This window comes from Fusarium verticillioides, chromosome 1, assembly GCF_000149555.1.
Source record: "Fusarium verticillioides 7600 chromosome 1, whole genome shotgun sequence".
In the NCBI taxonomy this organism is placed as follows: Eukaryota; Fungi; Ascomycota; class Sordariomycetes; order Hypocreales; family Nectriaceae; genus Fusarium; species Fusarium verticillioides.
The window spans coordinates 1,309,415-1,334,104 of record NC_031675.1 but is presented as its reverse complement, the minus strand read 5'-3'; the positions used below and the strand labels follow the sequence as shown (position 1 = coordinate 1,334,104).

Genomic DNA, 24,690 nt, shown 5'->3' with positions numbered 1-24,690 from the left:
ATATTTTTTTTCTGTTATCGCTGAAGCACCCCTGTCAAATGGGACGATAAGAGCGGGATTACTAATGTTCCGGGCACGAGCCAGGTACACCAGCAGGTCGCATAGGTATGCACGTCTAAAGTCAGGGCCTCAGTTCGCATTGTTGCGAAAACTCACCCTCTTTATTCCATTTACACCTTCACCTCTTGATCCCCGCAGTTTCCAATCCTTTTCCTTCCCGCACATCGACCTTTCAATAACGGTTTTTGCTACTCGCCATACTGCGCCTACCTTGCTAGTTGATTCTTTCAGGCGCGCAACGCTTGCAAATATGGATGGAATGGATTACGACCCGATGGTGATGGATGGGGAGCCAGAGCAGCCCCAAGTGAAGATCTCTGCGGTACGAGGAGGCTCCCGAACCCTTTTCTCTTTCGGGGGACACTCAACTGATGTGATTTGATGCGACTCAGGCCGACCACACCCACGTCGATTTCGAGCTATCAAAGACGAACCTTGCTTTCGCCAATGCCGTGCGGCGAATCATCCAGGCAGAAGTGCCCACGATCGCCATTGATCTGGTCGAGATCGAGACAAACAGCTCCGTGCTGGCCGACGAGTTCATCGCCCATCGCCTGGGTCTGATTCCTCTCGACTCAAAAGGAGTTGACGAGCTCAACTACTCACGAGACTGCGACTGCGAGCAGTACTGCGAACAATGCAGCGTCACTTTGACACTGCACGCGAAGTGCACGTCCGACGAGATTATGAAGGTGTATGCGCGGGATCTGGTGGTGGATGGCCGTCATATGAATGGAGTGGGAAGCCCCGTGATCACAGATCCAGAGGGTTACGGCTGCTTGATCGCGAAGCTGCGCAAGGGCCAAGAGTTGAAGATTAGCTGCATTGCCAAGAAGGGAATCGCAAAGGAGCACGCCAAGTGGATGCCTACATCTGCAGTCGGCTTTGAGTATGATCCTCATAACAAGCTCCACCACATTGACTGGTGGTTCGAAAACGACACAGACCCTGCTGTTGAATGGTGAGTTCTATGAACAAGTGTTGAGGCTATGGCTAACGGCGTACTCCAGGCCCAAGAGCAAATATGCTGAGTGGGAAGAGCCTCCTCAAGAAGGCGAACCTTTCGACTACGATGCAGTTCCAAACAGGTTCTACTTCGAGGTTGAAACGTCAGGGAGCATGGAACCTGACCAAATCGTGCAAAACGGTATTAGAGTTTTGCAACAAAAGATCGGTGGTCTTCTCAAGGGCCTAGACCCTCGGAAGTATGGCGGTGACGAAGCTGAGTTTGATGGTCCTCGAAGTCCCGATATGAACATGGACGGCGGTACCACACCTTGGCAGGATGGAGGGTACACTACGCCTTACGGTGGTGGTGGCGCCCAGACGGCGTACGGAGGTGGCATGACAGCTTACGGAACAACACCGTATGGAGGATCTTCTTGGCAGTAAGGAGCAGGGGCGTTTGATGGGTTATGCAATTCGTAATCAAGAAAGGTTTGGAGGTATAAACAGGGGGTGATCTGGAAACCAGTAACAGTCTCGAAAAAAAAAGCATAGCACGGACTTAGAATGGGATCTTTTTTTCAGGAGACAATGTTGGCACGATGTATACATTTTAGTGCTTTGAACGACAATGCTAATTTCTATACCCATCCTTATCCTCCTCTATGTTGAGTATGTTTTACAAACCAGGTTCCTACACAAGATGCTCGTGTAAGAGATCTTGAGTAACAAAGCAGTAACGCCAACAGGATGATCGCCGCTCTTACGTGACGAAACGACAAAACGAAAACGCCAAAGCATGCCCATCTTCTTGGTCTATCATGTCATGTCAAGTCTACAGGTTAGTATCCAAGCCCTTGACCTTGCGGTAGGCCTTTCGGTGCATCTCTAGGAAGACAAATGTACAAATAGTTTGTCTGCGAAACCGTTAGGTGAGATTTGACACAGAGAAAGGAGATACGTACGGTCCGAGTCGGAGGAAGCTGGGAACCCAGCCCTTGAACATCCACATAAGACCGTCAGTTCGGTGAATGTCGCGAATCAGGTGCAAGATGTTGTGATCATATGCTGAAGACATAACACGAGTCTTGATGACGTCGATAGGGCTTGTTACAGTAGCAGCGACCAAACCAGCGATGAACGAGGAAGTAAAGTGAGTCTTGAGGTTATCCTCCATGGGCGTATACTGGAGAAGCAGACTCTTTGAGACATCGTAGCTGGCAAGCTGACCAGCAGTCATGAACATGGCACGGCCACTGTTGGGCAACCATCCACGGAACATACTCTTGGGCCCCTCCTCACGCGCCATACGGACCATACCGTCAAAAGCATGACGGTAGTTTCGGCGCTCAGCATGAGGAAGCGCAGCATCGTGTTGCATGCGCACGTTGAGAACATCGGCAAAGTTTCCAGCAATGCCTCCTACGAAACCAGATCCAGCGGCTAGGGCAACGAGTGTCATGAAAGATGGATCGCGACCTTCGTTACGGCGTGTAAGACGTGTCTTGACCTCTTCGTAGACACCGAATCGCACGGTTGAATATGTCATCTGGCGCAAGAGAGAGGCGGATATACCGCTGTAAAGACCGAGAGGACCATCGTGACGAAGAATGTGGACGAACGTGCCGACCATGTTCTTGGGCGCATTGCCTGTGCGCATTTGAAGACGAACCTAGAGAGAGTAAGACTTTGTTATGCTGTCACGAGACGTTGTGAAGAGTTACCTTGACTGTTCAATGTTAGCTGAATTTCGTCATATCTCGAGATCGCAAAACGCACCAAGATCCAAAGGATGTGTAACGCAAGCTGCCATGCTACTGGCACTTCCGCCAAACCAAAAGGGGTATCTTATCGTCGTCTTCTTCGCATCAGCCGTCGCCTTTCCTGTCTTTACAGGCGCCATCTCCGTCGATTTGCTCATTGCTTCCTGGCTGGTAGCCAAGACGTGGGTTGGTTTTTTTTTAGTTTCACAAGCCAAAGCAAAATACTGGGAAAAGGACGAGTTTAGCTTAGACTATCTAAAGTTAAGCTGCTCAATGTCGATCGACTGAAGGTTCCATAACTTGACTTGACTTGACTGTAAGTTAAGTTGAGCCAAGTTGAGATAAGAATGGAAGTGGATGATGTGGGAAGGTGAAAAAAGAAAAAGGTCGGTTAGTTATGATTACTACTACAGCAAGGGCTCGCTTTTTTTAAGTGCATGAGCCTCAGCTGTTGCTACCGACATCGCGGAAAGTTATCAATTGGCCCGGTGTTTAGCTACTGTAACCGGACAATCGGAGCGGGATCGGCTGTCAAGTCGCCGAAGCGACGCAGGATGCGCTAGGTTGTAATGCTATCTCTATGCGAGGCCGTTGGAGAAGAGCTGAAGTTGAATTTAATTGTGAGTGAACTGCATTGGATTGGTTATATCCGGAGGAGCTGTAAGGCCGAACGCCGAACATTTTTGCAGCTTTGGTGATACAACCAACCAATCGTGGAACCACTTTCGGCGTTCGAGTATTCAATCTACGATAAAGCAACCAGCCATTGGCGTCTATTGCGTGGCCCGTTCGGCCTGTAATGTAACTGTCGAGCTTCACAAGTCTTCAGAATGAGACTCTACGTCCAGGGCATGCGGTGCCTGAGGGTTTCTGCCCCGCGACCTGCCCAGCTTCCCCGAAGCTCTATTCTTCTACCAACAGCTTGCGCCGCGAGGACTTACTCGTCGGGTCGGTCTACTTCCAGTCCATTACTTGCATGGACGTCTCGCTGACTGGTTCGGCCTTGTTGCAGCACGCCCGACGGGAACTCCAGGCTCCGTGACTATCCGCGACCAGACCATCAAGACCGATCCTCAATGGTTCAACGTACCCGACAATGTCCTCGAGGCCACTGCAAGGAAACTTCACCTCTTGAAAGATCACCCTGTGTCCATCACCCGCCAGATTATCCAGGCCAACTTCCCTGAGCCGACGTTCAAGTATCACAATGAGTTCAGCCCTGTGGTGTCGACAGCTCAGAACTTCGATTCGTTAGGATTTCCCGCGAACCATCCCGGCCGCGCCCTGTCCGATACATACTACTTGAATAGCGAAACACTACTGCGAACGCATACGAGTGCTCACCAGGCCGACACATTCCGAGCTAACCAGAGCGCGGGGTACCTTGTGTCTGCCGATGTATACAGACGAGATGCCATTGACCGCAGCCACTATCCCGTGTTCCATCAGATGGAGGGTGCAATGTCATGGGATCGTACCAAGGTTCCCAATGGTGATGTTGCTGCTGCGGTATGGAAGGACTTTGAGAAGCTACCCGTTCATGGAGTCAAGGTCGATGACCCAAACCCTCCTATGCATCCTGAGACAAACCCTCTCCAAGATGCTCATCACACAGCTGCTGAGGCTGAGGCTATCGGTGCTCATCTCAAGAGGTCATTAGAAAACATGGTCGTCGATATCTTCTCTCGGGCCAAGGCTACTGCCATCAAAGATGACCCCAACTTCGTGGACGAGCCTTTGCAAATGCGATGGGTAGAAGCTTACTTCCCCTTTACCAGCCCCTCATGGGAGCTGGAGGTTTACTATGCCGGTGACTGGCTCGAGGTACTGGGCTGTGGTGTGGTCAAGCAGGATATCTACATCAACGCTGGTGTACCTGACCAACTTGGTTGGGCTTTTGGCATTGGCATCGACCGCATTGCCATGCTTCTCTTCAAGATCCCTGACATTCGCCTCTTCTGGTCAAAAGACAAGCGCTTCCTATCCCAGTTCGAGGGCGTGACCGACAATCTCGATAACTTGAAGCGCTTCGTCCCCTTCTCCAAGTATCCTCCCTGCCCCAAAGACGTGTCCTTCTGGCTTAGCTCCACGACAGCAGCAGGTGGCAACACCAAGGGCACATTCCATGAAAACGACGTTATGGAAATTGTCCGTAACGTGGCGGGTGACGTGGTCGAGGATGTGCGCCTGATTGATGAGTTCACGCACCCCAAGACGGGCCGCAAGAGCATGGCGTATCGCATTGTTTACCGCAGCTTGGAGCGGACTCTGACTAACGATGAGGCCGTCGCTTTCCACGAGGATGTGCGCAAAGCTTTGGTCAAAGAGCTGGGCGTCGAGCTTCGATAGACTGGGCCAGAGCTAGGGTAGCTGAGCTGAAATAAACGTGTGGAGAAGCTGGTGCTTATGGGCCCAGCTCGACATGGCAGCTTGGACCCTTGATCGCCTTGAGCTAATTATGAGGCGGTATTGTAAATCTGTAGACTAGTCGCATCTGTATAGTATCTGCTGTATGAATCAATGAAAAGTCCGATGCTCGCGGGCTTAGCTCTCCTCTGACGTTGTCGAACAGTACTATCACGAGCCCAGCTGCTGCGCCATAGGAAAATCACGGGCTTCGTTTCCATATAAGCCAAGCCACGAATCAAGCGTGGCTATTTGCAAATTGCAGGATTCATGAATGGCATTGCTCGAGTGACGTTATTGTTGATCTGAGCCACGTCTGGTCCGGGCTCTGGGTTCCTTGCATGGATGAGCTGAACTGAGCTGCCTCCCAGCGGGGCGGTATCGAGAACAGGGATGAGACGGGTGGCTTGTGCGCTGTGGCGTTGCTGGTTTCGGAGGGTTTAAGGGATTTGGAGGCCAACGAGTTATTGGATTCCTCGGTGTCGGGCAGAGGAGACAGGAGAATATCACTATATTCTCGTATTGGAATTGGAATTGGAATTGGAATTGGCTATCGATTCGAGACTCTCAATTAGACTCTGGCCGTATCCGCGAGAGATATCTGATTCGACCACCAAGCCTTAGATCAGGAACCGTAGTTACAAAGTAGTAAACCGAGGCCTCTAACCAGATCCCAGGGATATTCTCATATAACCGTTTTGTTATCTTGATTACATAGTATCACAACTTGTTCTACCGATCAATCGACCTTTTGAGAGTCACCTCAGACCTCGCCTAAAGTCCTTTATCGTGTCAATGTCTGGACCTCCAGATCGGGAAGGTATAGGAAGACTTTTTTTGACTCTAGTTGGTGTTGAGATAACTACCCGTCTGAATATCCCTGCAAGGGTTTCGATTTTGTATGTCACTGGATAAAACAGGGGACAATTCTAAAGCTTGGCTGAATTGAGGAGTTGTTAATCTAAAGACAATGATATGTTGGCATATTCTGGGCTAATGTTGGCTTGAGGCACAAGGGTTTAGTTGATTCAGAGAACAGTCGTCAAGAACATCATTGAATCGCATCTCGTGACTAGACAGCACGACAAGCTGCCTCTTTGTCCCGTGTCGGAATGTAGACATTGCAGGAGTTGGCAAAAGTGACGACATTAACGATAGTCTCACCTAGAGTTGGCCAAGGCCTCACCCACGAAACGAAGCGCCCCGCTCGGCATAGAGAGCTCCATATCCCGAGGCCATTCCTTGAATACGGGGTTGGACTAGGTAGCCTATGCCGTCGGTTTCGGGACGACCCCAGTCTAGCAAAGAGGGCGGAGGTTTACCGCAATCTCGCCAAAAGATATAGCCACAAGACCAAAGCTGGAGGCAGTACAGAATATTGATAGTAGGAGGCGTTCTAGGCTTTGCTGTATGGGCTTAGGCCTTAGGATCACACTTGAGGACCTCGATCGTGTGTTCGGGAGGCTCGGACGAAAGAGGAATGAGCTCGCTCGCTCAAAGATTGGGATTCAAATTGTTGTTTCTCCTCTTGCACAGCCCCCTTGGCCTTCGATGTTTTGAGGAGTGTCATCGGGTGTTTAAGAGCTGTGACTGGCTGCAGCTGATGTGCCGTGGGGGATCCTCGCGTTTAGATAGGTAGGGAGTCTTGTTAACAGTTCAATCGATATCTAAGAACATATGCTATTGCAAACTGATTGAGAATAGAACAACATGCTTTTGGATGGCCATAGTATTCGCAAAATGTAGTTTATTCACAGAAATATTGATCTCGTGTCGTGCAATCTCTTGTAACACCTGTTCATGGCAAAAAGTATATCGAGGTTGAAGGTCCGGGGTCAAAATGCAATACACTGCAGTAGCGCCATGCAGGCTTCCAGGTGGTGGGTGTGTCAAATTCATGGTTGGATCGATTCATGAGCGGTAAAACATTAGATGGCTTGGATGGAGTTTGAAGATGGCATTTCGAGACATACGATCAGACAAGCCAACCTCTGGTACAAGGGCTGTGATAGATTAACATGACAACTCACCGGTTTCCATAAAACGTTATTTTTGTCTTTTCTAAGGATGACAGTATGATTCGAGGAATTATAGACTTCCTATTCTAAAAACATACAAACATGGAATACCTTGAATGGTAGCAAAACTTGGCCAACCAGGTGCTGTTTGATAGTCATGAGTCTCTAGCCCGCAGGACCATCATTAGTCGAGACGGAGCAAGACAACCTTGGACAACAACCATGAGTCGAGATGGCATTGGCATTTCTTAACACAGCCCTCACAAATCTCCTCAACAGAAAAAAAGGATACACGGACCTTGCTCGTTTTGATTTATCGCAGGAGGGAAAAAAGCTTAACATTCTGGCCCGGACCAAATGGAATCGCCATCGCCAAAGCCGTCAAGGCCTTACTGGCCCAAAAGAGGCAAAATACTGGGACCTTGCAGTGCACAGCCCCGAAACTCCATGAACAACACCCCCTGTGAGTCCGCTAGCCCTGTTAGGCTCTGCTCTGTTCTGTACGTGTGTGCCCTGGCCACCCGACTGCACAAGGGCGAGCAGCGAGTTCCCCAGCCGCCGGGAGGCTTGGTTGACTTGTCGTCGTGTTCCTGAGGCGGGAGGCGGCGCTTCCATTGGAAAGTGGAATACCATAGAAATATAATAGACACCGACCTTCGCACTTTTCCGTCTTATTCACTCAGCTCAACTCAGCAACACTCAGAAACAATCTAGAGAAACACCTTTTCAATACTCGATTCAAATATCAACAGATCGACAGGAACCTCCCGCAGATCTTGCACTGTTTACATCTCCGTCTCTACCAACATCCAGAGCCAGTTATCATAACTGCTCTTCAACCTCACCTCTACATCCACATCTAATACACAACAACCACCTTCACAAAATGGAGACCTCACCGCAACACTCCCGATCTTCCTCCTCCGCTTCGCGTCGCTCAAACCTCACCCTCGACCTTTCTAATATCCCACCCATGACCCCGCCTACGCCTCCTTCAAACACCCTCCTCTTCACCAACCTCACCGACCCGGCCATCTTCCTCCCCGAGAACCTCCAGGTTATCCGCGATCTCATCACCCACTCCGCACCCATCCACGCTTTCGCGCCGCTAAAATCATTCCGTCGCATTGTCGTCTCCTTCTTTGACGAGCAGGCTGCTATCGCCGTTCGCCAAGTATGGGATAACGAGGCAATCATGGGTCAGCAGTGCCGAGTCTACTTTGGCATGCCTACACCCGTCGATAAGCGCGATGAGCACCTTGCTCTTCCTGATGCTGGCAAGCTCTTCTTCATCTCGCCGCCACCTAGTCCTCCCCATGGCTGGGAGATGCGCCTCGAGGATGCGCCCAACAAGCTGGTCCACGCTGAGGATCTCGCTGATGCGCTTGCTAAGCTGCACCACCGCCCTGGACCTATGGATGAGGACCAAGACTCACCTGTCACTCCTCCCGACTCTGCGCTGCCTGGCCGAACACGCTCGCGCTCTTCTACTCTCATCTACAAGCCTGAGGATGCGGCAAGCACCATGCCTGCCGTCATCGTCGACGACATGACGGATGAGCCCGAGGAAGTCAGCCCTGTGGAGCAGTCGAAGCCTATCTTGGCACACACTGCCCGACCTCCTGTTGAGCTTATGCACCACGCTTAAGCTTGTCGCATGAACCTTTTCAATCATATTGTGAATTACTTTGGCGTTAAGGGCACGGATAACGGTAACTGGGGATCGGTGACGGCACGATTGAGCGGTCTGTCTACCTAGGGTTACAATGGAGCATTGCATCCTCTTCAGCATGTGTTGTAGGAGTTGGTAAAATATGTCTTTTGGGGTTACTATCACGGAAATGGCGGTAAATATGCCACATATCGTTGGCTTTTACCTACTGGCGCAACTGTACAAAATAGCTAGTGGCTTAACAGCAGTTCTGAAATCAGAATGACACCACACATATTGTTTTCAACCACGCTCAAATGATTTGACTTATTGACGACCTTTCCCAGTAATTGATCAAAACACAATACTAATCAGCCCAGACGAGGCTTTGCTGCGCCAAGACAGCCGAGAGTAAATGGCGCGGTATATTCGATACGCCCACGAATCTGACGAGGCTCACTGCCGTAATAGCTCCAAGAACCGTGCCGACTAAGAGCACTGCCCTCCTCGAGATGGTCATGCTTTTGGAGGAGTCCGCTGACGTTGTCCTTTCTGCCTCAAGGTCCTTGCGTACGCCTAGTTCAGTGAGCATACCTAGGCGCGGAAGATACTGGAACTCAAAAGTGCTCGATTCACCGAGACCGCCCGCTTTATGATTGTGGATCATGAAATACGCAAAGTTTTTGAATCTCTGTTACACGGCGTCAGCCACAAGGTTCTCGGGTTCGTATTAACCGTAGATATAGGAGGGGTGAGTGATGAATACGTACTTGTTCTTGTCGCTTCTGCATGTAAGTGGGCATCCAGGGGTAGCTATAGCTTATGAAAAAGAGAATTGTGCATTGTATCCATACGACAAGCCGGGATCGCAAGTCAGGCTTTTCGATACCGAGTGCGCTGGCGAATTCGTCCCCATTGAGTCTGTATGCGTGTGCGGCGAGTACCTCGCGTGGCATATTCAGTGGCGGAGCTCGAGCTTCGGCTGTGAGGATATTGTTTGCGAGGATTTGGGAATTCGCTGATGGGGCTACTTCAGATACTGCTATCGACTCCAGCATGGCTTTGGCTTGTTGTGGTGTTGCCATCCAGTCCACAGGTGTTCCAAGCAGATATCCAACATAACGCCATAAAGCGAGATAGTCGGCAGTTTGTTGCTCGGATAAGTATATACCCTGACGCGGAAGAGCCATATAGACAATAGCAGCGGAATACGCTGAAATAGTGGCGATTGTATGCAAGTCGTTGATAGGAACTCCCCATTTCTCCATGTCGAAGTATCCCGGATTTTGATGCTCAAGTTGCATGAGCCGTCTTCGAACTGAAGCATGTAAGAGACGCACTCGTACAGAAGAAAAATAGCCTTTCCCTCCGGGCTTTATTGCATCGAGATCATCAACGACTTCCATGAAATGCTGGAGTGTTTCCAGAAGTCGTCGCCTAGTGACATTGATGCCGAAACCACCAGTTCGAGAAAGAGTCTCGACAATTCGATATGCCCCCATTCCGCCTAATAATGACTTGTACATGAGCTTATAAAGGAGTCAGTAAGTTTAATTCTTGATAGAAGTTTCATGACTTACACCGAAGAGAATCTGTCCACTGAACTGATACACAACCTGTTGTCCACGCTGAATCTGATCCCAGTCAACCCATTCTGGGATCGTAGAGACTTCTTCCCATAATCGACCGAGCATCTCGTCAGAATTAGCATGTTTCTTCAGCAGTTCGTAAATGTCTCGCTGGCCCGGGCCAGAACCATGAGGGCACTTCCATCCCTTTGTCGTAGGTGGGGAGATGAGGTCTAGCCGATCGAGAGCATCTGTGGCCAACGTGTCGTATGAATCAAGGTAGTTGTCTAGTTCCTCGGTGGTCTTATGTCCAGAAGTCCAGTTGAATCTATGGCCACCGATGATTCTGCTGTCTTTAAAGTTAGATGGGTAGCGGTAGTCCATAGTTAGATGTGTCACGGATCATAATAAAGTCTGGTGTAGATTCTCATAGACCAAGAGCCAAGAATATACTCAATCTGATTATGGGCAACAAAATGAAGTTGTTGTTACTCCCAATTCTTAACGAAATTGGGCTTCTGACTTATGCACCACAGCTTATGATGCTTCAAAGGTCTCTACAGTACTACTACACAGGCGGCAGTGGTGCCAGCGTGGATATATACTATTAAAACACCATTGGAAATCTTCCATGACGAGGACGATGTAACGAATAGCAGCACATGATGCGGGATAGTTTCTGCCACATCAACTTACACTCCATCTCGGATCGAACGACAGGGGCACTAAGGATGATCGGCTCGACTTTTACTCCAACGACCATGTTGTTGGCACGTTAGAGAGAACAAAGAAGCCCAATGATATTCATAAAAAGAGAAAAATGGGTAAAATGGGAGCGGGGACCAACACATTCCCATACGCATACATACCTTAGCCAAAACGAATCTGTAATGGTTCAGAGAACATGTTAGCTTGACTTTACCTGGAAGAAGCTCCGGTCCCCATCATGTTCCATCGTTATTAACGAGAGATGCTTCATAATGACACTGCGTTAGCATTAGCAGTCATAGCTACTTCAGCAAAGTCAAGGCTTCATCAAATCTGAAGTGGACACAAGACTAACGAGGTTGATAATGAAGCCTAGTTCCTGGGCGTTCGATGCACGACCAAAGACACTAGAGGTTCGCCTCTTGATCATCCCGTTACTTAGCAAACTAGACAGGTTCTTGTGTAGCCAATGGCAATGCCGTTGATATACTCGAGGAAGTGTAATGGTTGAGGGCATAGATGGGGCATGTTTGACAGCGTGGCTCAAGCAACGGTTTTCATTATCCGGCATTGGTATCGACACGAGCAAACGAAAGTATCTCGACTTATTAGACGTATAGAACAATGTAGCATAAAGTGAAGAGGAGTGACTCCGAAGATGAAGTGGCGAGACTTTATGCAACACACCAACACCACAAATGGAGGATGGTTTCCTTTTTAGCGTCCCTGGAATGGAAATTCGAGTCGTGAGGGGGGATCAATGACAACAACATCTCAATGGTAGTTTGGGTAGTATTGGAGAATAGTTAGGGCGCATGTGATACAGCATCGGGCTCATCGATAAACCCGATACTAATGGCTATGGGATTTTGCAGGAAATGAAGGAAGATCTGCAACGTATCATATGACTTATATCTGAAGGAGAAAGCAACGGGGCGGGAACCTTGGGCATCGTATCAAGTAGCCAGTGAAAAGCAGGACAGTAAGAGATGTGCCATTCAAATTTATCGCTGAAAGGACTGATGTGCTCATTAGAACAAAGAGACCTTTGAACTCCCATGATGCTTCCTATAAGCAAAGTTGTTGCAGCATTACACTGACGCTTGGCGTAGTGCGAGTGAGACATTTCGTTCTCTTGCTGGCATAGTAGATCCGAATCACATTGCATTCGATCATCGGCGATTATGGGCCGAGTATCAATATGGATCTTAGTTGATAGCAAAAAAGGAATCTAAAGCCAACATTGATATACTGAAATCATGAAACAATCATGTTGTAAGAGGGAGGTTTGGAGATGCGGACCAACATAAGTCCGTCGTACCAAATCGAGTCAAGCCCGCAACCTTCGGCCCCACTTCCGGACCCTTGCTCCCATCATGAAGCCTCTTTCCATTGACCAAATTTGGTTCACATTTTCTTGTCACTCTTGGGATCGCACTCGCCGATCCAACTTATCATGATGAGTTGTACATGTCGAGTCACGCCCCTAAAAATATTTGTACAAGGTCTATCTCAAGTTCATAAAGTCGACGCATCACCTTCCGTTCTCCGTCTGCCGATCCGAACTCGACCAGCGTTGTACCAGAATAATTTTGCCTTGGCGCGACAGGCCCGGTCTCTGCATTTTTCGAAGGCTCTACAAGATTCTTCCGGAGAAGCCGCTAGAGACGACGACCCTCTCTCTCATATTCAGCCAGAAGATGAAAACCCAGTCGTAAAAAACGACGACCCTTTCGCCATTGACGAAGATCCGGAGTCGATACCATGGAAAGCACAACCAGGCACCAACAACGAGGCTCAAAAGCCTCGGAGGAAGAGAAGAGAAAAGCCAGAAGATTTCACGACCTTAAATTATCGCCGAAACCAGAGCGTGAGACAGAAACTGGAAGATGATGACGAGGTAGACGAGCTCAATAGCAGTCGCAACCGACGAATGAAGGGCCCTTCCTCGTTACAACCACAACCAAAAGAGAATTACTGGAAAGTCCAAAAAGCGGCTCTGAAGGAGAAATTCCCAGAAGGCTGGCGTCCTCGAAAGCGCCTTTCTCCTGATGCTCTGGCCGGTATTCGGGCTCTCAATGCCCAGTTTCCCGACGTCTACACCACCGAAGCCCTGTCGAACAAATTTGAAGTATCAGCCGAGGCTATCCGTCGTATTCTGAGGAGCAAGTGGCAGGCCAATCCTGAGGAGGAAGAGAAGCGAAACGCGCGATGGTTCCGTCGTGGAAAGGAAGTCTGGGAGCAGAAGGCTGCGCTGGGTATCAAGCCGCCGCAGAAGTGGCGACGTGAGGGTATCACGCGAGATCCTAGTTACCATGACTGGAAGAAAGAGGCGGTCGAGCGAAACCGTGCGAGAGAGGAGCGGGATGACTTGGAGATTAGGGGTGAGAATGCCCCCCGTCGACGTACTTATACTCCACGATCCGAGGGTTATACGCCTCGTTCCGGTCCTCGATCTGAGGGTTATACTCCTCGGGCTCGCATTCCTCGAACTGGCGATTATCCCTCCCAAGCGGTCCCTCGAGCTGGACGAGGAAGATCTTAAAAATGGCGAATGTACGATGGCATGATGAGGCTTTGCATATAGACCGGCGCTCGGGCATTGTACTATAGTTGTAAACCAACTCTACTATTGAAATGAATTACGCATGTTGGAAATGTATATCATGATGCAGCTTTGCAGGGCATTGGGTAGGAGGAATTCAGGTATATAAACAATCAGTATAAATCTTGTTATATAGACAACGTATCACGAGTGTTTCTGCCAATGAATTGGCTCATCGCTATCACACTTTGTTGAATTCGCTCCTTGTCAATGGGTGTTCTCGTTTAAGAGCCTCGGGCGAGGTGGGCTCATGGTGACAGGGGTAAATGTGTTTTGTAGCAAGCTGGGCGCTTAAGTTAGAGATGGGTTTCACTGCCACATGCTAACGTTTATCGAGTCTTGGCTAACTTGACCACTTTCTGGCCTTTTCGTTTCTCTCATAAAAGGTTCATCTTGAACTCTGCACTCATCCAATTCCTTCGCAGATATACAATACTCACTTAATTCTTACTTGTGTATCATCCTCATCAGCCATACACCATGCCCACACAATACCCCCGGCCCCCGCAGCAAGAATCGTGGTTTGCGCCACTCTCCATTGACCTCTTCCTCAAGGTCCTCAACACAACACTTCTTCACCCCTTCGTCTGCTGGATCATACCGTTATGCTTCCGTGCGCAGACAGTGAAATGGGAAGCGCCGCCTATGGTAGCCTCTATTGCGTGGGCTACTATTGTGACACTATTCTGGATGGCCAACGTGGTCAACCAGCGCATTGCTCACGGGATCCCGCGTGAGGTTGACCTTAGCGAGGAGGTCATTGTCATTACTGGAGGTGCAAGTGGAATGGGCCTGCTCGTTGCTGAGGTTTATGGTATGCGCGGCGCGACAGTGGCTGTGTTGGATGTGAACGAGATGGAGAACACTGAGGCGAGAGGCGTCACGTATTACAAGTGTGATGTTGGCGACAAGGGTCAGGTTGCAAAGGTTGCGCTTGAGATTGAAAAGGATGTAAGTTTTGAGCTTCTGAGAACGTGAGATTCGTTATTAATGAAACACCAGCTCGGCACACCGACTGTGCTCATCAACAACGCGGCTATTGTTATTGGGAAGACTCTCTTGGATCTGTCGCTTGATGAGATCGACAAGAGTCTTACGACTAACCTCCTCGGACCATTCTACTGCCTCAAAACTTTCTTACCTGCCATCATTCGCGGTGGAAGGGGCGGTACCATCGTCAACGTCTCCTCTGTCATTGGTACGGTTGGTGCCGCACAGCTAACCGACTACGCGGCTGCAAAGGCCGGTCTCACAGCCATGCACCGCTCTCTGACAGCCGAACTACGTGAGAGCCATCCCGAGATCCGAACAGTGTTGGTTACACCTGGTCAAGTGAGCACGCCGCTCTTCTATGGGGTCCAGACACCCAACTCCTTCATCGCGCCGGTTGTCGAGCCCGTGGATGTTGCCAAGGAGATTGTAGCTGCCATTGATAGTGGAAGGGGTGCTACAGTTGCTATGCCACTATACGCCCGTTGGGTTGACTGGCTCAACGTATTGCCTGTGGGAGTGCAAACTATTGCGCGATGGGCGGCAGGTGTGGACCGTGGGATGAAGACGTTTGTGGGGAGGGAGGGACAAAAGCTTGAGTGAAGTTGACGCTGGCGTCAGTTTCGATGAATACGAAGAGTGTAAAGTTTCGACAGGATGAAAAATAATAATGTGAAATTAGATGATGCATGTTTATTGGAGCATTAATATACGACATAGAGTCAGCACAAGTGGTGACCGGGGGAGGTGATCCCGAGGAACTCTTTGGCTGAGTGAGAATACGGTATGCAACTCATCGAGTTCTAGGAATAGCCAATGGAAAATATGCCGATTTTATCTGACAGGCTTCTTGACTCTTGTCAAGTCTGTCGGAATAGTACCGATCCACATTATCTCTTATAGGCAAATCATTCATGAGAGCCTGTCGTCGTCGTAGCCTACCACTCAAGTTGCGTGACAACCTAAGCGAAAACAACTTCTAAGCTTACAAATGCATGAAACATGCAATCAACCTTGAGGGAGAACGAAATCCTATAGGAGGAGAAAGGGGATCGAGCGATTGACCCCTGGCTAACCGGGCTTTAGACAGTTTAATACCGTTGACAGCTCTGGATAGGTCGGGTTGAGCGGCCGGGTACAGAGAACCGCATGGCATCATGAGCTGTAGAGATGGAAGAGGCCTTGTGCAGCTCTGCGGGCGCTATTTAGGTTGCTGTACGGCCGTTGGCCACATGGGATTTGTTTGTCGCTTGGACATACCGGTAAAGGTTAGGAATGGTTCATGATGAGAGCTCTGTATGGGGTGAGACTGTTGTCTCTACTTATTGTTGAGTCTGAGGAGTTGCTGAGAAGAGAGTAGACGGTACAATATAGTATGGACTGTGTGACTATATGACACAGGAATGAATGTTTGAGCCCTGGTTCTCCTTCGGTGACGAAAATGACATTGCGCCCGTTGTTACGGAAGAAGCGAGGCCGGGTGAGGTTTCATGGAATGACCCGAGAGAGTGGAAAGTTTGCAAGCCTAATGAAGTCTCTTTCTGCCTGTGTTGTTATTAACAGTCTTTGTAAGTGGTGAGAAGAGAGGCTGGGGCTGGTATTGGTGTACTGTACTGTACTGTCCTGTAGGTAGGTGTAGGTTGGTTGTCAGTCAGTGGTGGTGGGGATAATAGACCCTGCTTGGCGGGGGGAAAACCACCTAAACGTCATGTCACTTGAGCCTTGTCTACGCCCGCAGAAGCTGCACCTTGATCCATTGACGGGTGGATCGATGTTGGAAGTATTTTCAGCAGGTTTATGTACACTTGAGATGTGAATCGATCAAGTGCTTGCCATTGTATCTGTCTGATATTGTTTGAACGAGATATCTAGTAGTTACCTTAGTCTAGGTATCAACGTTGGATCCGATATTGGAACATGAGCACGCGACAATTAAGCATTGGATCAAAGCCCCTGCTTCCCTTGGCTGCAAGATTAATTACCAACTACAAACTACTTATAAATCGAATCGGGACCGACGACCCGTTGTGCTGTAATACGCCCGCTGGTTCCGTTACTTTACGACATAAAACGCCCGCTACAGCTAACGTATGTAGACCCAGGAGTTACGGAGTTGGTCAACGCTTTGGAAGATGTTCATGATCATCTGGAATCAGACAATCGTCTAGCCACACAGCAAGCCAACTACATCATACATTGGATGGTACAACACACTTCTGTCTGTCTGTAATGATGCTGTAATTTGACAAGGTGATTTGCCCTACCCCAACTCGATCTTCAAAAGTTGTCACCCAAGTCCTCCCCCCAGAGAGACACTAAAAAAGAGGTGCTTGCACTCTACTTTAGAGGCTAGACCTACCTTATCTGACCCTTCTCCACCAATCCAATCACGCCGCCATCACATTCTGCACCCAGGCCAGGCCAGGCCAGCCCGCAGCCACGGAGCGGGCAATCCCACTTTGGCTGCAGAGATAAGCCAGTCCAAGCCAGTCCAATCCGTCCTCCATTTTCTCCCACGCCCTTTTCTTACATTCATTGCAACTACAACTCCAGCTTGAAGAGTCCAATCCAATCCAATTGCAACTCACTTTGTCACTCAGTTTTTTCTACGGACTCTGTTCTGGAACTAGCCATGCCCATGCGTGTCCGTGTCACGCCTTGAACCATGAGGCGAACCCTGATACTTTAAACCTTATCCCTGAACATCACATACAGTACAACTCAACTCAACTCAAACTGAATCATACATACATGCTTTCATATGAAACCACTCAGGTCCCCTGCTCCCAGCCTGTCAACTGTCTGTCAACCACAACTGCAACTGCAACTATAACTTACTGCACCGCTCTCACTGTCACTGCTACCATCTCGCCGAGTATTCTGGCCTATCAAACTCTCATATTGCTTAAACTCAACCGTCAACCTAGGTAGTCGCCGAGACATACACTTTATTAGTGTCCGTCACCTTATGAGAGACTCAAGCAACTGCTATATAATCGGCCCCCAACTTCTCTGTCGACAACCACAGATGCAGGTCTAAATCACAAACATCGCACCGCAAGGGGTCTTCTCCTACCTTTCATCTCATTAACTGAGCCGATTCGACAATGGGACAGTGGTGGGTTGACTCTCGCATCGAAGCTACCGTTACCCGGTCTTATGTCGCCAGTCAACTCCTCCCGGATGAGATTGAGCGCCTAGACCGCCCAGTCGCCTTTGGCGGCGAGGACTTGACAGAGCGCACCTACTGGGAGAGCATTCGAAATGATGCGCCTCGCTTATTCCTCATTCTCGTCGACCTTGGTGTGCCAGATCAGATCTTTGGTGTTGTCGACGACGGCTGGGATGACGCTGAGCTACCGATTGCCCTAGAGGACGTGGATCGCCTCTTGTTAACAGCAACCCGTGATGAGAAAGTCGAGAAGAAGTTTTATCAGCGCCAGTTTCATTACCTTCTCAAACCCTTGCAGCGAGGGAACCATGTGTCGTACAAGGACAACGAAGTAGTACCCCTAGACGTGGTCGAGAAGCCTTCCTTGCCAACGCACAAGTCGCACGGAAACGACAAGGTCAGACTTCCAAATGTTCCAGGGGAAGTCTTTTATCGAAGACGATATGTGCTGGGTAATGGACCTGGGACTATGCCCGTGCAAGACTTTCTTGATGCTGTCCATGGGATCAAGGGTCTGCAGAACGAGCACATGATCTCTTATTGGGCGTCGTATACGCAGCATGGGTATGGATACGTTTTGTTTACGCCAGCTGGTGACTTTACTCTAAAGTCATTCCTGGCGACGACACCATCACAGTTCAAACATCTTGCCAAAGCTCGTCGGAGGGAGCTTGTGATGAACTGGATTTTGTGTCTTGTCGACACACTCTGTGACTTCCACGGAAAGAATCAATCGCATGGATACATCAAACCTTCAACCATCTTCTTTACCAACCAAAATCACGTCTTTTACTCCGACTCAACACGGCTCACCCCCGACAACGTGATTCTCCATACCGATAAATCGTCGTTTGACCGTGAACGGTACGACTATGCAGCACCAGAACTGTGGTCTCGACCTGCAGGAGCGACGAGCCCGACCGGTAGATTCCCGTCTGATGAGCATTTCGGTATGGTGCAGACGTACGACCCGAGCGGCTCACCAACCGCGATGTTCATTGCGCCAAACCCTCAGCTAAGCGGACAACAAGCCGACATCTTCTCAGTAGGCTGCATCATCCTAGAGCTCTTATCATTCTTAGTCAAACGGACGACGAGCAAGTTTGCGACCTTTCGATCAGCGAAACACAAGACGGCCGGTCGAGGCGGCGCAGTGTTGGATACGTCTTTTCACAAGAACCTTGGACAGGTGGAAGCGTGGATGTCAGGTCTTGCCAAAGATGCGTCTCGGAAGTCATCGTCGAGCAAAGACGGCGCGAATATTCTCAAGGGTGTAACACCTATGCTGCACGTCGTGACGGGCATGCTGGCGATGAACCCATACGACCGACCTCCGGCGATTGAAGTGCAACAGCGCATTTATCAGATTCTGACTGAAGTTTGTGGTATCTCAGAGCCACACTGCGTACATCAGTATACGCACGATCTCGAATCCTCGTTTGGAGGGCTGCAGATTCAGGCTGTTGGTGATGGCATGATGGGCGTCAGTCCGCCTGGCGGGTCCAACACCACCTATGGTACACCACGGACGTACGAACACAGCCGAAATGGCAGCAGTGGAGGTTATTCACAAGTAAGCCGGACGACAGGAAGCAGCGAAACCGACATGGATGCTATACACACCGTAGGGTCAGTCGGTCTTCAACAGATACGGACTCAGGGTTCATGGCCTCGCAATATCGCGTATACACAGCACACGAACGTAGCGCAATACCCCGTGGGCCAATGGGATGCCATGTGAAGACATGTGATGTTCTCCTAGGATGATGACTTTGATGAGCTTGTGGGGACCGAATCCTCTTTATTAGGATTGAGGAGATGAAACGAGATGGCATTTATTACCTTCTGTTTGCATCGCGCGTGCGGTCAGCAAATTTGTGCTTCATTTATATGAGGCAGGGCTGATTTTACGGCATATGAGGCTGACTTATACCAACATTGAATTTATTTGCCGGAGCAGGTGGGAATGGAAAAAGAAATTATCATTATCAACTTTTGATGAAACAAACGAGGTTGGATGGTGATTATTATTGATATGGGATTAGTTAGGATTAGGATTGGTCATGTGGAATTATGCACGATTTACGATTGAATGAGACTTCAATTTCGATTTTATCATATCATCAGCTAATAACTTGACCTACGCCGACATGGATTGACTGGAATGCATGCATGGAATTTATGCAGGGTTCAGCTTCGCTTCAGCTCAAAGGGTCCTGTCTGCTTCACGTTGGTTGTATGTGTGTTTGAGACAACCTAAGCGTGGAAATGAAACACTCGAAGGATTCGAGACTTTTGATGTCTTGACTAATAAGAAAACATCAACGTAGCAGTAGGAAACAGCTTCATAATTGCGATATTCTTCACAATTTTCGGGCCTTGCCGAGTTAAGCATCATGCAAGACCGTTTCAAGACATGGATGGAATAGGATGAACGAACCCTTGACAAGACGTGATGTACGTTTACATGTGCCAAGAATATCCTGCAAGCTATGACTTTGGCAGTTTTTAATGATACAGATACAGATGCAGATACAGATCAACATTATTAAAGCGTTTATCCTCCGACAGATCGCTATCTACGTATTCATTCACCAGATACAAACTCAGTCAGGATGCACTGGTCTGTTAGTTACGGAGCATCCAATCGGCGCAATAGTGGGACCGTGTTGCAATTTTTCGAGGCGTACGTCATGAGCTATGGGAATGTGGGGGATTAGACTGGTCTGGATGGAAGAGGAGTATGTAGGTATCCAGGCAGAGAAGAAACAGGAGAAACTAGGAGAGAGGAGAGGGGAGAGGACACGCGGTAATCGCGCAGTCATAGGGAGGAGAGGGCGACAAAGCTAAAAAGCGTGTCAGTATGAGGGGTTTTGTTTATGTTGATGGTTCCCTCTTATTTGTTTGTTTGGCTTGGTTTGACTTTTGACAGCTAGTTCGAGATCAGCCTCGTCTCTTGCTTCGGGCCAGTGGGCGGCGGTACAGTACAGTAGTTCAGGGGCATTGTGACAAAACAAGTGCTTTGCGTGTAGCGCCATGAGTCGTTAAACCTCCTGAGGCTTTACCTTGCCCAAGGGACTTTCTCTACCTCTACAGGCCACAATGTGTGTATGTAAGTATGTACGCCCACGATAACACAGAAGTGAGACTTGTTCTGCTTGATCAAGAAATGCCCGTACATTGAATGTGTCGTCAGTATGCAACTCAGCGTTACATTGGCACAATCCCAGCCCTGCTCGATCCCTCGATCACCCTGCTCTCCAAGCTTGGACTGTTGTAGAACTTCTTGCTCTTCCATCCTAATCCCATGCAAGGCTGCCCGCCCAACGAAAGAGCGGATCTGACTCAACCTCAGTTGGCACGCTGCACGTCCCACTAAAAGGAAAACACTAGCACAAGGCTTGCCTGCTTGCTTGGTCTTTCTAGCCCCGTTAAAGGGTTTTCTTGGGACGGAATCAGGAAAAAGAGAGCAAGAAAATTCGAGAGTGTCTAGAGTGTCCAATCGGTTGAAACTGTTTTATCGGGATACCAAGCTAAAAAGGGCAATAGGGAGATCCACTTGAGCTTTAGCTCAGAAGGCTGCATATGCAAACTTGCGTAGCTTGAATCAAGGAAAGGGATGCGGATAAAAATGGTGCAGAGCAGTGCTTGCAGGGGGTCGATCCAATATCGATTGACAGACACACAGTAATGAATGAAGATGAGAGGATAAGGGTCAACCAACATTCGATCCATCATAAAATCTAATCCACTTCTTTACTAAAAACAAGGAGAGCAAGCGAAAAAGCTTGAACTACTTTAATATCTGGCTTTCCCTTACCCTCCTTCCCCAGTCAGTCCAGCGATCAATTGATTATTCGTTCCTCGCGTTATTATCCTCCTTTTCGTCGTCATCAACAAATTGACTTCTCCTTGAAGCTTATCAGGAAGCTCTTTTCGCCTTCTCCCAATCAGCTCACTCCCGATAAAAGGAAAAAGGCCTCTAAGCAGGACCCGAATCAACCCCCCACGATCGGAACGCCCACACACACTCCTCAGCTCATCACACCTCTTTCTAAGCCGTCGTACGCGTGGCCGGCCCGTCCAATCGTTTTCTCTGCATCTTCCTTTACGGTTTTACGGTTATTCAGCTTGGGCTGCGCGCACCAGCGAGGCTACCAGGAGGGAATATCCACCCGCTTCGAACAAGGTCTTTTTGAATCGGGGGCCTCGTCACCTTTCGTTACAAACAACCCAACCTTCGTTACAGTTTTTGGCTTTTTGTCGTAGTCTAAGGGACTGGAAACTTTGGAAGGAAGGGAGACAGAAAAGGGTTAATTGCCTTGTCGATCGATCGTTTGCGACATAAAGCTCTCTTGTCTTGGATCACTATCTTTATACTACGCCCTATCCGTTCGATCTTTTTTTTCTTTCTGGAAATCTTCTGGTATCGTCTATATCGGCCCACCATGCGCTCGCCAATCTCGCTCCTCATCTTGCTCTGCGCATTCATTGCTTCAGCATGTGCTGCTGAAGTTCACATCTCGAATAACAGAGCTCCCACATCTCAATTCGCGACACATGGTGAGTTACTCTAATCGCGCGTTCTTTAAGCTTAAAACATTAACATCGTCAAGGTGTTGCTTCCCAATTACCTAACCGCGACCGAGACATTCACCCTCAAGACCGCGCGCGACAAATCGCCTTATCGCCAATGATCGGCTCAAGCGCGAAAGTATCCATCGTCGAGACCGCGTCTCTCAATGTCAAGGCCTTTGCGCATGGCGGCATGAGCTTCCTCTTTGGTCTGGCATCTTCTTCCAACGACGTACTCGATTACATCAACAACGGTACCAACTCTGTGTTTTCACGCTCTGTCACCAGTGAAGAAGGCAGTGGAGCTTCAGGGCGAAAACACGTTGCTTACACTAGCGTCGCCCTGGTTCTCGTCATGCTCTTCTTTGCTGTGTGGATGTGAAACAAGAACAAACACACAGAGATACAGCACTCACTCTTTTTTCGCGCGCATATTATGATACCCCTACCGGATTTGGCGTTTCATCTGGGTCGGCTTTTTTGCATTGATTATTTACTCATTATTTACTTTCTCGCACTTCGGTGCTGGTCCTCTGAGTGGATGCTGGTTCACGGTTTGGAGAAACATTCCTTGGTGGAGCTGGGCAGCTGTGCTGCATCCGGAAGAGAGTGTTGGTTGAATGGGTGGACGCATGGATGAATGATTATGGGTTGACAACTAATGATGGCTACGTAATGACGTGTTCGGAATATGATGTACATCACATCAAGGGTTAGGTTGGGCATACTCCAGGGAGACAGAAAACCTCCAACATCTAGCTAGGATGCCAAAATAAACTGGTCTAAAACCCTACTAAGATATACCAAACTTACTTCCAGTCTATTAATCACGTAAACAGAGGTCCCGAGCTTTCTTGCCTCTCCAGGCATATTCCAAGGACTACCGATAAAGTATATGGGGAGGAAATCAAGCACAGAGTTGCAGTCAGTTTCTTTGCGTTTTTGATAGAGCTTCAATATTAACGTCTAATCAAATAACAAATATTGGGTTTTGGCTTCCTCCTCTGCTAGCATGTAGGATCGGCTAGTAATAACTGCGACGCACTCGACTTGGGGCAGTCATGTTCTTCTCCAACAACCTCGTTGATCCTGAACTTGTTGGTAAGGGGACGACGACGTCTATGCCAAGAGAGGTGTTCACTGCTGTTTTGGTTGCATGATTTAACATCTACAGAGTGCGGCGGGTTAGTCAATTACGTTTGTGTTTGATGATGAGAATGAAACGGACCTGTGAAGTATTTATAGTGGTTGGAGCTCTTTAACACAAGAATTGGAACGACAACTGCAGCCACGATAATAAAGACGTAGAAGGCGATACGCATGATGCCGCCGCTCCCTCGGAGGCGTACCCTTGGGTGGTGGTGATGATGTATAAAAGGGCCAGGAGGAGGAGGAGGAGGAGGAGGAGGTGCTGGTATGACGAACGCCATACTGATGATCGCGGAATAGACCTGATAAGGATGTTGTTAGGTTATATAGCATTTGTTATGGTAGTTCAAAATGTGAGTCCCGAGTCTGGCTGAATGAAATGACGATGGAGTTGTTCAAGTCAAACACCGCGCCTCTCGCCGAGGGAATAAACAAAGGGCCCTGCCATATCTTTCCTCCATGTGGAGGAAGAAACCAACAACCTTCAGGGCAGCTCTGGGTACGCAAGGTACCTAATGTAGCCCTCGAGACCGTATGATTTCCTCAAGAAGGTGGAGAGTCAGGGCGGATTGCACTCTAGAACCAGCTGACGGCCCTGTCTTCTGGCCTGAGGTAGGTAGACCCGGAACCATTTTCGAAGCGGTATGGAAGAATCCATGCACCCGGAGTCATTCTGATTACACATCCCCCAGCTGTTAACGAGGGACGTTGTTACTTCCAGCGACATTAGCTGTAGGTCCACCAATATGGTTAGGTACGTGATACACGACGAAAGTAGGGACCTGATATGATACGCTCTAACTTGTTATTTTGTAACAACCGATCACAATACTGAACAAACAATGCCAAATGCAAAGAAATCAACCAGTTGTAAAGTTGGTCTATAGAGAAGTCTAGCATTATACTAGATAGGGAGAAGTTCGACGGTTTCTTTTGCTTTTCGGAGCAACATCTTGCTTCCTACCTTACTTCACGATGTTATTATTATCCTTCATATGGCAATAACTATAACTTCCTACCTTGGTATAGATAAGGTAGGTAGTAAACTAGCATCAGAAGGAACCGTATAACTTGGAGATT

General features: G+C 48.8%; 10 protein-coding genes across 10 annotated transcripts; 7 read left to right on the top strand and 3 right to left on the bottom strand.

Moving 5' to 3' along the window:
- Positions 1-4: 4 nt before the first annotated feature.
- Positions 5-1,667, top strand: FVEG_09529 (DNA-directed RNA polymerase II subunit RPB3). Its single transcript, XM_018898540.1, has 3 exons — positions 5-382; positions 453-1,021; positions 1,071-1,667. The coding sequence occupies exons 1-3, from the start codon at positions 65-67 to the stop codon at positions 1,450-1,452; spliced, it is 1,269 nt and encodes a 422-aa protein (XP_018756447.1). The 5' UTR covers positions 5-64; the 3' UTR covers positions 1,453-1,667.
- FVEG_09530 (hypothetical protein) lies at positions 1,561-5,629 on the bottom strand. The gene is made up of 4 exons (XM_018898541.1): positions 2,785-5,629; positions 2,730-2,734; positions 1,971-2,677; positions 1,561-1,922 (listed from the first exon to the last, which is right to left on the bottom strand). Exons 1-4 carry the CDS (start codon positions 2,924-2,926, stop codon positions 1,841-1,843), a joined length of 936 nt encoding a protein of 311 aa, XP_018756448.1. The 5' UTR covers positions 2,927-5,629; the 3' UTR covers positions 1,561-1,840.
- FVEG_09531 (phenylalanyl-tRNA synthetase) lies at positions 3,328-5,923 on the top strand. The gene is made up of 2 exons (XM_018898542.1): positions 3,328-3,716; positions 3,781-5,923. The coding sequence occupies exons 1-2, from the start codon at positions 3,599-3,601 to the stop codon at positions 5,115-5,117; spliced, it is 1,455 nt and encodes a 484-aa protein (XP_018756449.1). The 5' UTR covers positions 3,328-3,598; the 3' UTR covers positions 5,118-5,923.
- A 1,809-nt stretch (positions 5,924-7,732) lies between these two features.
- Positions 7,733-9,222, top strand: FVEG_09532 (hypothetical protein). Its single transcript, XM_018898543.1, has one exon. The coding sequence runs from the start codon at positions 8,079-8,081 to the stop codon at positions 8,838-8,840; it is 762 nt and encodes a 253-aa protein (XP_018756450.1). The 5' UTR covers positions 7,733-8,078; the 3' UTR covers positions 8,841-9,222.
- FVEG_09533 (hypothetical protein) lies at positions 9,098-10,795 on the bottom strand (the record flags this gene model as incomplete). The annotated part of the gene is made up of 3 exons (XM_018898544.1): positions 9,098-9,534; positions 9,614-10,372; positions 10,424-10,795. The coding sequence occupies 3 exons, from the start codon at positions 10,793-10,795 to the stop codon at positions 9,211-9,213; spliced, it is 1,455 nt and encodes a 484-aa protein (XP_018756451.1). The 3' UTR covers positions 9,098-9,210.
- Positions 10,796-12,530: 1,735 nt separating this feature from the next.
- On the top strand, positions 12,531-13,906 carry FVEG_09534 (hypothetical protein). The gene has a single exon (XM_018898545.1). It carries the CDS (start codon positions 12,576-12,578, stop codon positions 13,662-13,664), a length of 1,089 nt encoding a protein of 362 aa, XP_018756452.1. The 5' UTR covers positions 12,531-12,575; the 3' UTR covers positions 13,665-13,906.
- Positions 13,907-14,044: 138 nt separating this feature from the next.
- Positions 14,045-15,598, top strand: FVEG_09535 (hypothetical protein). Its single transcript, XM_018898546.1, has 2 exons — positions 14,045-14,675; positions 14,727-15,598. Exons 1-2 carry the CDS (start codon positions 14,205-14,207, stop codon positions 15,315-15,317), a joined length of 1,062 nt encoding a protein of 353 aa, XP_018756453.1. The 5' UTR covers positions 14,045-14,204; the 3' UTR covers positions 15,318-15,598.
- Positions 15,599-16,709: 1,111 nt separating this feature from the next.
- Positions 16,710-20,115, top strand: FVEG_09536 (serine/threonine protein kinase). The gene has a single exon (XM_018898547.1). The coding sequence runs from the start codon at positions 17,822-17,824 to the stop codon at positions 19,625-19,627; it is 1,806 nt and encodes a 601-aa protein (XP_018756454.1). The 5' UTR covers positions 16,710-17,821; the 3' UTR covers positions 19,628-20,115.
- A 1,459-nt stretch (positions 20,116-21,574) lies between these two features.
- Positions 21,575-23,413, top strand: FVEG_09537 (hypothetical protein). Its single transcript, XM_018898548.1, has 2 exons — positions 21,575-22,449; positions 22,503-23,413. The coding sequence occupies exons 1-2, from the start codon at positions 22,335-22,337 to the stop codon at positions 22,841-22,843; spliced, it is 456 nt and encodes a 151-aa protein (XP_018756455.1). The 5' UTR covers positions 21,575-22,334; the 3' UTR covers positions 22,844-23,413.
- On the bottom strand, positions 23,305-24,071 carry FVEG_16612 (hypothetical protein). The gene is made up of 2 exons (XM_018905856.1): positions 23,690-24,071; positions 23,305-23,629 (listed from the first exon to the last, which is right to left on the bottom strand). The coding sequence occupies exons 1-2, from the start codon at positions 23,889-23,891 to the stop codon at positions 23,469-23,471; spliced, it is 363 nt and encodes a 120-aa protein (XP_018756456.1). The 5' UTR covers positions 23,892-24,071; the 3' UTR covers positions 23,305-23,468.
- Positions 24,072-24,690: the final 619 nt, after the last annotated feature.